Source organism: Myotis lucifugus, unplaced genomic scaffold (genome assembly GCF_000147115.1).
Source record: "Myotis lucifugus unplaced genomic scaffold, Myoluc2.0 scaffold_3, whole genome shotgun sequence".
NCBI lineage: Eukaryota > Metazoa > Chordata > Mammalia > Chiroptera > Vespertilionidae > Myotis > Myotis lucifugus.
Genome location: NW_005871051.1, coordinates 30517366 through 30534866, shown reverse-complemented (window position 1 = coordinate 30534866; position 17501 = coordinate 30517366). Strand labels below are relative to the sequence as shown.

At 45.9% G+C, this 17501-nt stretch overlaps 1 protein-coding gene across 1 annotated transcript in view; it reads left to right on the top strand.

Moving 5' to 3' along the window:
* Window positions 1–763: 763 nt before the first annotated feature.
* Window positions 764–17501, top strand: part of COL6A3 (collagen type VI alpha 3 chain) — a 74261-nt gene continuing 57523 nt past the window's right edge. The window contains exons 1-3 of the mRNA XM_023759210.1: window positions 764–987; window positions 12951–13068; window positions 14543–15160. Coding sequence (XP_023614978.1) covers window positions 12981–13068; window positions 14543–15160 — 706 coding nt within the window. The 5' untranslated portion in view covers window positions 764–987; window positions 12951–12980. The remainder of the gene's footprint in view (window positions 988–12950; window positions 13069–14542; window positions 15161–17501) is intronic.

Genomic DNA, 17501 nt, shown 5'->3' with positions numbered 1-17501 from the left:
AACCCAGGGTTTTGCTCATCTGTAAAATGGGACCATAATCTGACCAAGCAAACAATGGCATGTATCCATCCATTGCAAGGCGCTTGGGGTGCTGATGTTTGAGGTAAAAGAAAGGCTCTATATCAAGTGTTGTGAACTGGGCAAAGCCCCGTGGAAACGCGAGTTCTTTCTCAAGAACCTTCTTGAAACTCTGAGCAAGAGGAGAATGGGGTCCTAACCCTCACAATCAGAATCATTATATACTGAGCTGTAAAAAAAGATGCAGCCTCCTTTTCTTGCCTTTTCACTGGCAGACAGAGCTCCGGTTAGCAGAAAACCAGAAAACCGGGTGATTCTCATTGCTGGTCGTACTCTTTGAAAGGGGAGGTTATTAGGAGAAGTCTCAATTCAGAAACTTCAAGAAGAAGCGGGCGGGCCTGGTGAGGGTGGAGGGGGCGACTGTATTTCCTGTTTTCCTTTCCGATGGTGTTGGAAAACATTGCAGGAAAACCATGGATACCCAAGAAAAAATTCTAAAATTCATTCTCTTTGCCACTGGGGGCCGGGCCCAAAAGGTGACCAGTCGAAGTGGTGAATTTCTCTTTCAAGAGTCAGGGCTTGCAGGAGCCCAGCTGAACGCTGTAGGGTGAAGACGGTATTCAGAGGGTGACATCAGCCCGCAGTGGGCCAGGAGCAACAGAGGGAGTCTGGTTTTCATTTACAGTGTGGGGCAGGCCTGCGGTGGGGAGGGGGAGAGAGGGGTGGGGAAGGGAGGAGGAGGGGAGGAGCTGGAGGAAGCCCTGACTGTACCCCTGGACCCGGGCCAGTTGCAGCTCGATCTTCCACCAAAGGCGCTCAGTCCTCTGTGCTCCAGCCTCCTGCAGGGACCGCGGGGAGTGCTCCTCCTGCAGAAAGGACGGGAGCCTCCGGGAGTGGGCAGAACATGCGCCAGGCCCAACAGAGCTGAGCACAGAAGCCCAGGGACATCACCTCTCCAGGGTTCTCAGGGTAAGTGCCACCTCCCCTCTGTGGTCTCGAGTCTGTGGGAAGAAGGGATCTCTTAGGAGCTGGTGACCATGTCCAGGTGGTCTCAGGGTCGCTCCTTAGAGTCGCGATTTCTTTATAAGTTGCAGGTTTCTGGAGGATTCAGCTGATTTTTGTTTCTCGGTTTGTGGCCACTGGGCTTCTCTAACTCAGTGGAGGCGTGGGCTGCCAGTGGGGGTACCTGGGCTGGGCTGCGGGGCCCTGGGGTCTCTGTCTCCGCCTGTGCCCTCCAGCAGCCGTGTGTCTGGGCTCACAAGGCGTTTATTGGCCGTGGTCTTCTCCTGAAACTCGGTGGGAATCTGTTTGTTAGCAGGAGTGTCTTCTTTGGGAGAACTCAGGAGCTACCTGCTGGGCTGCTCCTTGGGGAGGCCTCTCTGAGCCCTCCCGGGTGCCTCAGGCGGGGGTTCTGCCCGGTCCTCACAGGGGCTGGGCTGGTGGAGCACAGCTGTGTCCTCTGAGGGGACTCTGGAGACGTTGGAGTCCAGGAACAGGGCCAAGTCAAGAGTCAGCCCTTATCACCGGGGCTTCATCTTCTCAGGAGCTCTGGTGAAGCCTTTGTCCTCTGCGGTTGCTCAAAGGAGCTGCAGGGTCAGGCGGGGAGAAGGCATTGGGTGTTTGGGCGGCATGCCCAGTGGATAAGGCAGGGCCCCCGGGGCCACGGGCCGGCCTGTGCTGCCCAGATGGGGGGCGGGTGCCAGGCTGGAGGCCCAGGCCTGTTCCCTGGCCGGAGGGTGGGGCTCGGTCCTCTCCCCCAGGATGGAAAGTGTTCCCTGACAGTTGCCAGCCTGCTTTGGGGACCTGTTTCAAGGGCTCACTGTGTTAGGAAATCAGTGTGGAGTGAGGCGGGGGTGGGGCCCTGGGAAGGGCCTCATGGAGTATTGGGGAATGCAAAAAAAAAAAAAAAAATCAGCACTTCCCAGCCACCCAAGGAGCAGACTTAGAGGCTGCTCTGAACCCCAAGAAGAAACTGCTCTGAATGCAGGGGTGGTGCCCCAGGCCAGGCAGCACCTCGAGAGCTGTGGGATCTTAGGGCTGCAAGGGTGCTCAGAGCGCATGTGGAGAGTTATTCTCTGCCTGGGATCCCCCAACCTCCCAGGGGCCCACCCATTGTGAAACCTTGAACAGAGATGGCTTTAAAATCAGGTATTTTGTGTTTCTAACCAGCATTAGACTGAGAACCCGTGGCTGTTGGACGTCATTGAAACCTCTGGGTTCTCTGCTGGGCCACAGAGAATGGGAGAGGGTCTTGGTGGGCGCCTCTGGGGCGTGGTCCCCTGGTTTCGAGGGAGTGGGGCGCTCTGAGATGCTGAATCCCTTGCTGAGGCCACACAGCCAGTAAGTGGCTGAGAAGGCAGTAAAATCATGACCGTTTCAGAAAAGCAGACGGCCTACCATGGGGGACCCCAAGCTAATTTATGTCTAGATTGGAAATGTGTTATCTGCTTCGTTCCCCCAGGAGATAATGCCCTCCTCTCCTTTTCTGTTAAAACTAAAGGGAAAGAAGTTGAAGCTTCCCACGGCTCTTCCAATAAATGGAGAACCAAGTGCTGGGCAAGTGAGCTGGCCGCAGGGATGGACACTGGCTCTGTGATCAGATCACCTGAGTGGCTTCCCTCATTCAGGCCAGCTCTGGGGGGTGGGGGCCCAGAAATATGGAACCTACGTTTTGCTTCGTTCTTGTGTAGGCTTGTTGCTGAGGGTGAAGGCATAGAGGTGGGGAGCTGAGGGGCTTTTGTGGGAATTCAAGATCTAAGAATGGTCATGTGGTCTGGATATGCTCTTTGTTAAGAGAAGGGTGTTTCATTATGGGTTTACTGGTCTCATTGCCTGCTCACGGCGGTGAGAAAACCATTGGGAGGACGTGGGGTAGAGGGAGGACTCAGGAAAGGATGCCATAGCAGGGTGGAGGAGTGTGGCTGTCCTGCCCTTTTCCAGTCGGGACCTGGAGGGTGTGGCCACCCCACCTTCTTGGGAGGTGGCTGGAGAAGCCTCTGGAATATTAGTCCTGGGCCCCAGCTCTACCAGCCCACCCCACCCTACCATGCCTGCAGCTCTCAGGTGATCAGAGATATGGTGAATGTTCAAACTTGGGTATTAAGGACATTTTTGATAGAAGAAACGTATCTTTCTGGGTAGGAACTGTTTTCTGCACCTCCCTTTATTTCCAAAGTGTTCAGGATTCACTGTACCTCTTTCTCCCATCATAGTGTCTTCTGTGATCTCGTAGCTTAGAACCTAACACATCACTGATGATAAAGTAGCAAGAAACCCCTCTTACCAATCCATGATCAATTTGTGGCTCATATGAGGCTCCCCCTTTGACCTGAGTTTTGGGTTAGGAGGCCACAGGCGCCACCGCCTGAAGTCAGCTTTAGATCAGGTCTCCTTCCCCTGTGAAAGCTGGGATAGTTTTTGCCATCGGGGCTTTATGTCTTCTCGCTCAGTGTTCAGACAATGGGATAAAGCGTGGCCCTTAACAGCGGTGTGCGCCACCCCCACTTTTATGTGAAATTCCACATTTAGGATTTAAAATTCACTGGCACATCACGTCTGTAGCGTGAGACTGTCTTGTAGGCATGTTAATGACTTCAGCTGAAAGTTTTATTTGAAAACTGGTTTCTGTCACTGTTCTCTTTGGAGGAACCTGAGGATTTGTTATCTCTTGGAGGAGAATCAGGCGTTGACTAGGATGTCCCCAGCCACCCAAAGGGGACTGTGTCCTAGGCAGCTTTCCCATCGTGACCTGTGGGAGCAGACTTCTCATGGTGCCTTCGCTGTGGAAAGTGGGCAGTAAAACACACCCCTGCCTACAGAGATAGTGGGCGATCTGAGGCACGACCTGACATTTAAAACATTTTTTATTAGTAGCTCTAGCTAAGCTAATGAAAACCCTAAGTGCTTCAAATTTTAAAGCAAGGAAGCTTGAAAAATTCCTGCTAAATCAGACAGCTTTGAATGAGATGTTTCTAGATATGGTTTCTCTCTTTCCGATGTAGACATTCCAGAGATAATTCTTGCTTTCACAGAAAAGATGCTTATTGTCCTCTAAACACACTCAGGGAGCACACACGCCATCCTGATTTACAAAGAGGGCTTCCCCTCGGAAATTACTTACGTTAATTCTCGAAAACATGACTTTTAATACCTTCTGGTCTCACAGGTCTATTTTGGGAAGGAGATGAAATTTTGAGTTAGTAGAACTGTTCTTGAAAGTGCAGTTTGGCCTTCTTTCCTCTAGAGGGCGGAATAACCCTCAGAGCTCCAGAAAAACCTCCCAGTGGTGATGGAGTCCTTAGGGTGGGGTTTCTGGGTCTGCAGAGTTGGTAGATATCTCAACAGGGCTGGGAGGTAACTTATGGAACCACGGAGAGATGGTTTCAATACATAATTAAAAGATGTGACTGCAGTATCTGAAGTAGAAGTAAATTTAGATTTTCTTTTTTTCTAACTCAGGTATGAGGTGAAATTATGCCTTGAAATGGGGTATTCTTCACTCTAAGATGATTCCATTACAAGAGCATTCACCAAAGAAGAACTTTTAAGGAAACGTTTTCCCAAACCTACTAAGAAAAGTTTGAATTAACAGTAAGGTGTTTCAGAGCCAAAGCAAGTTTGCATATTCATGCCTCACTGTATCTGGGTAGGATTTTTGAAATTTAGAACTGGATGGGATGTTAAGATGAACTGATCCAGTAACTCAAATTTCTCATTACCTGCACTTTGCTAGTCTCCCCTGATAGGCAACTTGTTTGAATAATGCTCACAAACTATAATTATGAATGTCCCACTTAAAATGTTTGTTAATAAAAAATAGATTACCTATGCTCAGACTTAGGGTTGGTTGTTAGCCTGAGACATCCACTGTTTGGGTCCTGAGTTACAGAATTTGGCTCAGAGAGAAGAAATCTAACTATTTGGCTTCTGTGTGCTCATATTCATTGATGTTTAATAACCCCTGTTGCCCTCCATAGGGGAGCTTAGGGGTCCAGGGAGGGGACAAAAATGACTAAGACATAGGCCCTTCTCTCTGGTTGGTAAGTTTGACTTCCATTTGGTTATTTAAAACGTCAGGAAATTAGCCCTGCCTGGTGTGGCTTAGTGGGTTGAGCTTCATCCCATGCACTGAAAGGTCGCTGGTTAGATTCCCAGTCAGGGCACATGCCTGGGTTGCGGCTCAATCCCTAGTAGGGGCGTGCAGGAGGCAGCACATCGATGTTTCTCTCTTCCATCGTTGTCTCTCTTTCTTCCTCTCCCTTCCTCTCTCTCTAAAATCAATAAAACATATTTAAAAAATCAGAAAATTGCCACCTTGGTGGATGCTTTCTCCACACCCTTGACACTTCAGATGAAGAAATGGTGAATACGTGGCCTGAGGTCACAGGTCTGGTAGCAAAGCCAAGTCACCGTTTCCTGGGTGCTCCCACCCCAGTGTGTTCCACGGACAGACAGCTGGGCCAGGACTAGCGAGGGAGCCCAGTCCCCAGGGCTATAGTCTTGAGCATCCTGTGAAGAAAGGCACCGCTTTCTGTGGAGTAGCATATTTTAAGTTTACTTAGCAAAGAGGTAATTGTTGTTAAAAAAGCTGGAAAGGAAAAAGGAGAGAAGAATAATAAGACAAATACGCAAAGTTCTGCCAAACCCTCTCCCAAAGGCAAATTGTTAGTCTTTTGAAGGGGTCTGGCTGCATCTAGCATAATGCAATCCTGCTGTCCTCCCGAAAGCTAAGACTCGGGAAATGCAGAGAAACATTTTGAGTGAGGAGGGGCCAGGGAAGAGTGCAACAGGAAATGCTTCTGTGGTCCCCCTCCTCGTGTGTGCTATACATCCAGTTCTCAAGGATCAAGAGCATGAAAACTGGCTACTGGAAGGAAGGACTGGTTTCATTTCAAAATTAAAAACTGCACGGCAGCTGGAGATGACTCAGGCCTCTGGGGGAGCCATTCCAGGAAACTGGTTTGTCTCTTCTGGAATCTCCATCAGTCCATTCGGCAGCCCAGTGCCGGCACTGGGGCTGGAGCCAGCTCAGCTGAGCCCTTGATGGTCCTGAGGTGGAGGGGGATGGTGTCTCTGTTGCTGGTGGGGGCAGCAGGAAGCCCATCACTGGGCAGAGCCGAGGGGGGCAGATGGAAGGACGTGAGCATCGGCAGTTCTCCTTGTTTCACACTCCACCTACGCGAGGCTGGGAGACCGTGACTGACCTTTACTGAGGGAGACAGCAACGAAGGAGTGTTTTTCCAGCCAGTACGCTCAGTCCAGAGTTGATATCTTATCAGATGTTTCCACTTAATTTTTTAAAGCCTCGACTTTAAATAAGTTTCTCTTTTAGACTTGATCATGAATCAGACCAGAAAACAAACCAAAATATTTAATTTTCCTTAGAATATGAGAACATTTTAGCCACCTTGAATGATTCTACAACGGGACACTGTGGTTTGGAGAGGCCTGCAGCCCCGAAGGCTGTGGCCAGGAAAGCAAGGGGGACACGCACCGAGCCCTAACCGGGGGCCACCAGTGCCTGTGTCACAGAGCTGGAATGCCACGGGTGTTTGTGCCGTTTTTGCACCATTTCCTATAGCATTCTCTACTTCACCGTTAATCTGAGCCAGTTTCCGCCCAATGTTCGTAATTAGCAGTGTAAGTGGGGGAAGCCTTGTCCGGGGCCTTCTGTTTCAGAGGGTAAATGTTTTGACATCTGCATCGGGGCACCAGGCCTTCCCAACTACAGCAGAGATGGAGCTTTCTGCTTGCTGGTCATTGCCTCAGACCCTGGGATTATGTCTTCAAAGGAATTTCCAACTCTGTGGGCAGTTCCCCTGGAGGGTCTCTAAGTTGCCTTTCTGGGGAAGGGAGCGAACCCCCGTGTGCTCAGCACACCCTCACGTGGCCTCCTTCAGGAGGAGGCTGCTTCCGAGGGGACACCCCAACCTGCATGTTTTGTGCCGCTCTCTTCCAGTGCATGAGCTGACGATCAGAACTGCTTGACTTGGTTTTGCCAGGAAGAGATGGAGGCCTGAGTCAGCCACTCCGTGTCTAACGAGGACCCCAATAAGGGGCAGTGAGGCTGGGTCAACACACAGGGGATTGGAAGCCTTAAGACGTTGCTGTCCCAGGAAACACAGTCAGAGCCTGGGTCACGTAGATCCCGGTTTACAGATATGAACTTGTCACTGATGGTTCGTATCCAGGGAATTTTCATAGGATGGAAGTGCAGGTTCTGATGTGTTTCTTTGAAGGGGATTTCTCGGGGCTGTTCCCAATCATTTGCTTTTGAGGATCCTCCAAAGCTCTTCCAAATGACAGTAATATATCATGTCCACCCTCCTCCTAACAGATGGGCCCAATAAACCCCTCTTAGCTTCCTCTCTGGGGCTAAGAATGGGGACTCCTTTTGCAGGATTCAGGCGGACAGGGAAGCAGGGTGAGAAAAGGAGAGAGGAGGAGGGCTGCTAGCTCGGGACCCCCGGGTTTACTGAAATGCGACTGTTCATTTCGGGGCAGATGGCCCCTCTCTCGCAGCGGTCTCCGACTATTTCTGCAGCTCCCATTTCAGTCGGACAGCTAGGAGTTAACCGAAGCCCTAGCACTTGATAGGAGGTCCAGCCTAGTTTCAAAGGCAGTGCTTGGAGGAGACCGAATAAATGACTTCACATGGGAGCTCTGGATGTGTTTAAGCCTTGGTTTCAAAATTGTTTCCTTGTGTGCATGTGTGTGTCTTTCTTAAAAAAGATTTCCAGACGTGGAAAATGGAGAAGCTTTTGAGTAAACTTCATGAAAACTAAACCCACGGAATTGCAAAATAGCCTGGGAAAGTCTCTGGACTATGACTGACCACAAAGTCAAGTCCAACGGCCGTGCAAAACCACCTTTGTGATACGAGGCATCTTTTAAAGTTGCGAGTGGACAGCTACTAAAAGCAAAAAGATGCTTTTGAGAACGAGACAGATTAAAAAAAAGAGGAATTACTAATGCGAGCCAGAAAGAATGAAACTGCATTGAAGTTCTATGATTAAATTTGTTGCCTTAGGACAGAGCCTCTGACACAAAGCGGCACATTGCCCCACCCAACCCAAGGGTCTCGAGCAGCCGGCTTGTTCTGTATTTGAAAGGACAGCAGTGAACAAACGGGTTCTGTTGACACAGACTCCGTGGTCTGTCACCACCAAAGAAGTCTATTTCCCCCAAGAGACGTGGGGAGTTCCCTCGATCTGGGCCAAGTCTGGCACAGCCTCTTAGGGCTTCCTGGGTTCCTGGGGGGCTTGGGACACACAGGCTTCTGTTCTCATTCCGGTGAGGATGCTGGTCCTGTTTGCTCTACCTGGCTGTGGGGGAGTCACTTTGTCTCACCTGATTTTAGTTCCCCATCAATGAAAGGGGGAGGTGTAAGCAGCCATTGGGTTGTTGGTATCAAGTCCCACTGCTCTATTTCCTGGTGTGGCGGGAGGAGAAGGGTTGGAGGAGGATAACGGGGTGGGGACTGCCTCATTCCCTTATTAAAATGGGAAAGCCAGGGGATCATTTGGGGCGATGATGTGGACATCTTTCAATCATCTAAATGAAAAAAAATTCTCTAAGATTTGTTGGGAGGAACTTCAGTTTAAAAAAATTGGGACTCCATGACACGGTGAACAATAGAGTAGATTTAACTGCAAACAGAAGCATTAACAAATATTCATCATCTGGGCTAGGAAGCCTGAGCCACATGGCTGCTCCTAAGTGGGATGGCAGGAAAAGTGTGTGGAGCCGAAGGCGTTTTTCCCACCTGGGAATTCAGCTCCACCAAATCATGTGAGGTTATTAGTCATCAGTGGAGCCTGGATAACTCATTAGCTCACAAACTTCTCTCCTGCCCTTCATTTTCAGAGTTGGAAGAGCTTCTCCCCTCTCTCCCCTCTCTCCCCTCTCTTCCCTCCTCTCCCCTCCCCTCCCTTCACCCTCCCTCCCCTCCCCACCATTCCCCTCCCCTTGCTTTCCTTGTCCTCTTCCCTCCTCTCTTCTCCCTCTCCCCTCCCCTCTCTTCAATATCTGTATAGATTTTGGAAAAGACAGATCCTGTGCACTGTATATTTATTCCATTACTCTGTGTCCCAATAGGAAGCAATTAATTTAGGGGATTGCTGTCTTAAAGATTAAGAAATAAAAATCTTTACATATAATTTTCAACCAATTTAAAATTCTCATTTTCCCTAGAAAATAGTTGAAATACGTAATGTCTCAGAAAGACATTCCAGCTTTCATCCTAGGATGACTTTGATTTTACTGAGCTCTAGTGCAGACTACAGAATTACTTTGGAATCCTACTTAGAGTCCTGCATCTTGTGTCTGGATCGGATATTTAAAGCAATTGAGCTGGATCCCCTGGAAGATGAGCATGGAAACTTTCATTGGCACAGTGGTGCTTGCACTTGAGTGGGAGAGTCACATGTAACCTAGACTCTATCCCCAGGAAACCCCTTGTCACACATACAGTTTTGCATACATTTGTGGGGAGCTGTCAGATCCTTTGAAATCTGTGGGTTCCATGTTAAAGTGTTGTTGACCAATTATAATATTATAGGTTGTTTTGGAAAGGACAGACTATATTTCCAAAAGGATCCAGTAAAATTTAAATCATGTGGACAATTTCCCCATAAAATCATTTTTCAGTAGGATGCTTATTGCGAATAAAAATCCCAACGTTTAATTTCAACACAAAGAATCAAGAAAAGCACATGTACAATGTCCTTTTACCTTGGTCTGAAGCATATGTCCTCAATTACTGGAACACACACACAAATTGGAGACTGCATTTGCTTTCCTTTGTTGAGGGATTTCTAGAGAGTGAACGATACAATGTTGGGTCACCCTCCATGGAGACAGAGGACTATACTAACCAGCTAGGCAGTGGGTTTCACTCTGTTGATTGTTTCCTTTTCTGCACAGAAGTTTTAAAGTTTGATCTGAGTCCATTTGTCTATTCTTGCTTTTGTTGCCTGTACCTTTGGAGTCATAACTAAAAAATCATTGGCAAATTTAATGTTTTGAAGATTTTCTTCTAGGAGTTTTATATTTTCCGGTCTTGGATTTAGATTTTTGATTCATTTTGAGTTAGTTTTTATAAATGGTGTGAGGTAAGGGTCTCACTACATTCTTTTGCAAGTGGCTATACAGTTTTCCAAGCACCATTTCTTGAAGAGACTATCCTTTGCCCATGTGTAGCGTTGGCACCCTTATAAACGATCATTTGACTGTATATGTGAGAATTTATTTCTGGGATCTCTGTTTTATTCCATTGAGATTATTGTCTGTCTTTATTCCAGTACCATATTGTGTTGATTACTGTAGCTTTTTAATATATTTTGAAATCAGGAAATGTGAGGCCTCCAGCTTTCTTTTTCTTTTTCTTTTTTTCAAAATTGCTATGGTTCTCTGTTGTTTTTTTTGAAATTGTGTATGAATTTTAGCATTTTTTTTTATTTCTACAAAAAATGCCATTGGGATCCCGATAGGGATTACATTGAATCTGTATGTTGGTTTGAATAGTATGGTCATTTAACCAATACTGTCTTCCAATACATGCACACAGGATATCTTTCCACTTATTTGTGTTTTCTTTTTTTAAAGCAATGTTTAGTAGTTTTCAGTGTACAAGTCTATTACCTTCTTGGTTAAGTTTATTCCCAAGTGTTTTCTTTCTTTTAGTGCTATTGCAAATGAGATTTTTGCACCTTAATTTCCTTTTCAGATTCTTCACTGTTATTGTATAAAAATGCAACCAACTTTTGTGTGTTGATTTTGTGTGCTGTAACTTTGCTAAATTTGTTGATTAGTTCTAATAACTATTATTTTTTGAGTGTAATTTTTAGTTTTCTACATATGAGATCATGTCATCTTCAAATAGAGACAATTCAACTTCATCTTTTCTATTTTGCATGCCATTTATATTTCTTGCCTAATTGCTCTGGTTAGGAATTCAAATACTATGTTAATAGATGTTGTGAGAGAGGGCATACTTGCTTTATTCCTGATCTTAGAAGGAAAGCTTTCATATTTTTTCACTATTGAGTATTATATTAGCAGTAGGCTTTTCATATAGGGCCTTTATTATGTTAGGGTAATTTCCTTCCATTCCTAGTTTAAGTGTGTGTGTGTGTTTTTTTTTATCATGAAAGGGTGCTGAATTTATAATGTGATATTTCTGTATTTTTTTTCTTTCATTCTGTTAATGTTGTGTATTACATTGATTAATTTTCATGTATTGAACCCTCTTTGCTTTCCAGGAATTCTTGGTCATGCATCACCCTTTTAATGTGTTGTTGAATTCAGTTTGCTAGTGCTCTGTTGAGAATTATTGCATCTCTACTCATCAGGGATGTTGGTCTATAGCTTCCTTTTCTTGTAATATCTTTGATTGATGTTGGTGTTGGAGTAATGTTGGCCTCATAGGATGAGTTTGACAGTGTTTCCTGCTCTTCATTTTTTTTGGAAGTGTTTGAGAAGGATCATTATTAATTCTTCTTTAAATGTTTGGGAAATTCTCCAGTGAAGCCATTTGGTCCTAGACTTTTCTTCGTTGAGAGGTTTTTGATTACTGAAATAATCTCTTCACTCATTTTAAGTCTATTCAGATTTTCTGTTTCTTTGTGATTCAGTCTTGGTAGGTTGTGTGTTTCTGGACATTTACCCACTTCGTCTAGGTCATTCAATTTGTGATGTATCCTGTCCTCACTTCTCCCAGGCTTGTGTAGTCTCGTCAGTGTCCTCCCTTTGTCAATAGTGATGACATTTCAGAAGCTGTTCTACATGTCTCATTTGCTCTTGTTTCCCCTTAGCTCTCCCAGGAAGAGTCAAACCATTCCTAAGACAGGGGGATATAAAAGCAATCTAGAAGGATTTGGACTGTTAGGATTAGATAATGGAAAAAGAATCACATTTAAAAATCTGTCATATACTTGAAAACTGAGAGAGATGGTTTTGGTTTTTCATTCACATTGAAGCTGAATGCTTTTCATTCACAAGACCTTCTTTTTAATCTTCAAGCCCTAACAATGAAGGATCAATTATGGTGGTAACCCAATCTCTCTAGATTAAATGGATTTAAGTTTCTTCAACCAAATGGGCTTTTCCCACCTAACTGTAGTCTACTCTATACATTTTTCAATACTCCAAAGTACTTCCTAATGCTCAGAAAGAATAGCCAATGATATGAACTAGCCCCTGAAACTTCATGATGATGATAGAATTGGTTCTGGCCTCTTTGAAGAAATCTTGGTCAGCTACACATTCCATCTTTCCAACCGGTCCCAAGGAAGTGGTGAGCTTCTCCATCAAGGGACATGGATCCTCACTTGTAGTTAGTGGACTCCAAGGGGCAGACACCCATAAACTGCTGACGTGGGTCCAATAGAGACCTGGGCAGGGAGAGATGCCCATAGCTAAGATTTTGTATAAATATTAATAGAGAATAAGGGGAAGATTCAAAGTGGTCCCAGCTGCTGTGGTTGTGTTTGCATATGCCATGATCTGGGCGAAATCTGTTCCCTCCATTAACTGAAGCTGTGTGTGTGTGTGTGTGTGTGTGTGTGTGTGTGTGTGTGTGTGGGCGGGGGCAGTGTGGGGTGGGGTGGGGGGTGGAGTGGTGTTTGCTCTAAATGTGAAACACAAAGTTAAGCTGGGTGTCCCCAAACTGCCACTTCTGAGCCTGTGGGCACCTTACCCCTGACTCTTCCACCCTGACACGTGTTGCTGCCTGCCTCTGTTTGAGAGGAAAAAAGGTTTAGTAGCACAGTTTTTACCTATGACCAAAGTAATGCAACCACTAGATTCAAAGAGTCTCATTTACATATTCAGTCAAAACTATTTTTCTTAAGAGCGACAAGTCCTTAATTCACTGGGTAGTAATCTGAGAGTCAAACGCTGCTCATTCTCCTCCGCCCTATTTTCTCTTTCAGGTTCACACGTGGTGCTTAGACAAACTCAAAATGAGGAAACACCGACATTTGCCCTTGGTGGCCATCTTTTGCCTTTTTCTCTCAGGCTTCTCATTAACTCGTGCGCAGCAACAAGCAGGTAAGATCCAGAACTGTCTCTTAAAGCCATTATGAAAGGAGCAGGGTTCTCTGATTTCAGACCTTAGCCCTCAGGAGCTTGCTGTAGAGCTTAGAGATTCCTCTAGGAGCCAGCTAGGTTGATCACTGCAGAATGTTCACCTAGTTTACAGACTTTCTCAGACACTCTACCCAGTGAGAGACGGCTTGCTTTTACTAGAACTTGGGTTTGATATCTTGAAGTTGGTTCAAAAGTGATTGGTTCTTACACAGAGCATGAGCAGAAAGTTTGTGTCACAAATACTTTACCATCAGAACAGCTTTTCCACGTTTCTGGCACCTGTTGGTCTCTGAGTGTTTAAAACCAGAAGACAACCATTGAGAGTAAACATCGTTTTCCTTGGAAACAAAACACAGAGAGTAGTACCCTCTCTCTGCAGTTCTGGACTCAGAAACATTTGTCATTTACAATCATCTAAACTTTTAAAAACCAGTTTCCCCAAACTATTTTAAAAAATCCATCCTAATGAACCCAATTAAGAATTTGCTTGCAGAGTTTGAGAAAATGGAGAAATGCTTCATGCATTGTGAGCTCGGAGGATGACTGGGTCTCCTCTCCTTTGCTGAGAGAGCCCGGACCGCTAGTGGTTAGATCGAGGGCAATGGGTGCCACCTCAGTGGAAGGGGACCATTGGTTGGGCATCAGATCAGCCCGAGGTAAGTAGCGACCAGGAGCCAGCTGTGATCAGCCAGCCTGGCCACGGCTGCAGAAGGGCAGTCCCCGCACCCTCAGCTCCAGCTCCCACTGATGAGGGCCCACTGGATTCATCTTTGAGAGAGAGATATTATCTCCAACACCCATGAAGGCTTTTCTGGCCCTAACGAATATGTTAAGGTCCCTTTCTTCACGCTAAACCATCTGAGAAACATGAGGCTTTGCCTTTCTCTCCAGTAACACAAGTTATCTTCACTGAAGGAAGACTTATTTACTACGTGTATTTTTCTTGGGATTACCCAAAGCATTGGAGGCTAGTTACTGTAAGACGGCAGCCGTTTTCACCGTTCCTTCTCATCAGGGCTCTGCTTCAGATCCCAAAAGTGAAGACTGAATTCATAAAATGATGGTTGCTCGTTTGTGATAGGCTATCCTTCCAATCTGGTCAAGTGGGTGTTGGGGCTCAAAGTGCCACAAAAATCGTGCTTGAGATAAAAGACACCTGGGGGATTTTTTCCCCCATCCTGGACCTGCCCCAGAGCAGTGTGCAATCAGTGATTGTGCAGGGAACTCAGGCCAATGACGGTGCACCTTAGCCTTTGCGTCCGAGTCCAGGTCCCCACTCCTCAGGTAAGTCAGCCTGCCTGTCTGCATTGCCAGTGAGGTGTGGATTGTTTAGTGAGGGCATAGTGCAAACTGACGTAGTTTAGGAAGGCTTTGCACTGATAGGAAGTAACTGCTTGAACAGGAGAAAAATCTAAACCAATGTCTTTTTTTAAAGATGTCAGAAATGGTGCCGCTGCCGATATAATATTTCTAGTGGATTCCTCTTGGAGCATTGGAAAGGAACATTTCCAACTTGTTCGAGAGTTTCTATATGATGTTATAAAATCTTTAGCTGTGGGAGAAAATGATTTCCGTTTTGCTCTGGTCAAGTTCAACGGCAACCCACATACCGAGTTCCTGTTAAATACGTATCATTCCACACAAGAGGTTCTCTCTCATATTTCCAACCTGTCTTATATTGAGGGAAGCAATCAGACCGGAACAGGATTAGAATACGTAACACAGAACCACCTCACTGAGGCTGCTGGAAGCCGGGCCAGGGATGGAGTCCCTCAGGTTATCGTAGTGTTAACCGTTGGACACTCGGACCACCGCCTCGCTCTGCCCCCAGCGGAACTTAAGTCTGCTGACGTTAACGTGTTTGCAATTGGAGTTGAGGATGCAGATGAAGGAGCCTTAAAAGAAATAGCAAGCAAACCGTTCAATATGCATGTTTTCAACCTAGAGAATTTCACCTCCCTTCATGACATAGTAGGAAACTTAGTGTCCTGTGTGCGTTCATCCGTGGCTCTAGAAAGGGCTGGAGGCACAGAGACCCTTAAAGACATCACAGGTAATGGCAACGCCGCCACGCTGCTGCCCGCCTTGCTGTTCCTTGAGATAAGCTTGGCTCCTGCTGGCCTTAAAGCACCACTATGGCTAAACCATGGCGGGTGGATCAGGGAGATGAGCATTCGCAGGTTTAAAAACAAAGGTTTGAATAGTCTCTTAGTCGCCTTCTGAGACAAAGCACTCACCCACATCAAACACACTTTAACTCAAAAAACCACATCCCACAAAAGAAAGCATCAGTGTGGCCACTTGTGACGGGAATAGAGGGACCATCTCCTTAAAGAACGCTCCGTGTGGGAAAGAGTGAGGACGGAGAGAGAAAGGGCATCTGCTTTAGTGTCCAGTAGGGTAACAAGAGAGCTCCTCTCTTTTGCTCCATGAAGTTTATTTCGGAGAATTGGTGGAGTTAGAATTGTAAGAAACCTTAGAAATGATCCAGTCCAAGTCTATTTGGAGGAAACTGAGTCCTAGAAGGTAAGTGACCTATAGTTAGAGTCCAGCTGGAGGCCCTTAGGCCTTGGCTCTGAGTCTGGTTTCTCACACGTCCATGCTACAACCGTGGCTGTGCCCACAGAGGCTCTCCTGACTCAAAAGCCCTGTCAGTGCCACTTGCAAGTGCTGATAATGCTGACACGACACTGGTGGGTTATCGCACAGGGGCATGTGCAGAATGAACTGGCTGGCAAGTTATTTAACCAGTCAAGCCCGTGAGCTCTCTCTGCAGCACGGAGTGTCTAAAAGACCAACAGGGAAGGGATTTGACAAGTAAAATGTCAAGTGTACGGTACATGGCAATTTTGACCAGTACCCATGGCTAGGCTTCCTCATCAGTGATGGGAAGGGTGGAGGGAACTAGTCCATGAGGCCAACTGACAGTGGAGAACAGTGGATTTTAGGAGCATGATCAGGGAGTTAAGGGGGAATCCAGGGCCTCAGGGGAGAGATGAGTTCCAGAGAGAGACGCATGTCCTCTGAGATGGAGGGCAGGGAGGAGAAAGGGAAGCAGGGAGACTTGGTGTCAGGAGGACGGAGCCAGCTGTCTCAGGCAGGCAGAGCTTGGTTATGAGAAGGGTTTCAGAACTGAACAACCCCAAGGTGTTTCATTAGGTTGTTCATAGAATGGTTGCCCCAATGGTTCCCCATGATTTCAGATTTGATGGCATGAGAGGGCTAATGCCCTACCAGTGGGCCTACTTCTAATAATGAGGAGTGAGTGACAGGCTGGATTATTTCTATTTAACACTAAAAAGCTCCCCTCCTTCGAATGACATGCTTCGTTTCTGTGCTAGTGTTGATCCTGCCAGATTACAGGAAAAGAACATGGGACCCTAGGAGCACCTCAAACCAAACAGTCCAGATTGCAAGAAAATAACCTACTCCATTCGATACACTATCCTCAGAATCAATAATTCACTGATCATTGCATTTCTGAATATAGGTAAAATAACTAATTTATGTCAAAAATAATAAAGGAGATCAGTAGAGAAATGGGGCATCTTTATTGATGGCCAAATCAGGAAAAAGAGTGGATGAGTTTGCCTTTATGTTCAATCATTATATAAATGAGCAGATAATTAAAGTCTGAATGCTAAGTGAGCTATCAGCACAGCATGTTTCCACACTGATGATAAACCTTTGTTTTTATGCCGAGAAAGCATCTCTGTCTTCTAGTGTCCAAGCCACTAGCAGCACCAGGGTGGACTATTAATCCATTTATGTTGTCTTTTCTAATTAACTTCACTCTGCAATTTCTCCAGAACTGTGTCCCACTGCATGCTCCACAGTAAGATAATAATAATAATAATAATAATAATAATAAATTCTCTGCTTATCATTTGGGGGAAGGTAATCAGATAGGAAGGCATTCCAGAAATGTCTAATGAGGTGGGGCAATTTCTTCCCATTATGTGTCCACCAGGTAACTTTTCCCCAGAAATATATGTGTGTGTGTGAGTGTGTGTATATAAAATGTTAATGATTGCCACTGTTCTAAATGAACTCTACTCAATGAAGCTCTAAAAGTTGTATATTTAAGTGGATATAGGACACAAAAGCTTTAAACTGAAGCGAAAGCTAAAGGTGATCTGTATTCAATGAGGATTCCAGCTTTCTTTTCTCTGAAAAATATAAAGATTTCAAGAACTCATGGAACCTATCAACCATTTTGCATTTGCATAGGAAATGCAAAGGTGCTCTTTTAAATTTACCTTTAAAAAAAGGAAGCAACCCGTGAGTAAGGAAGGCACTGTGCCCATGCTCACGTGCTCAGGAAAGCAGTGTTGAAGGAGCCCTTGATTTTTCCATGGACATTGTGAAACTTTTCTGTAGAAAATGCCACGGAG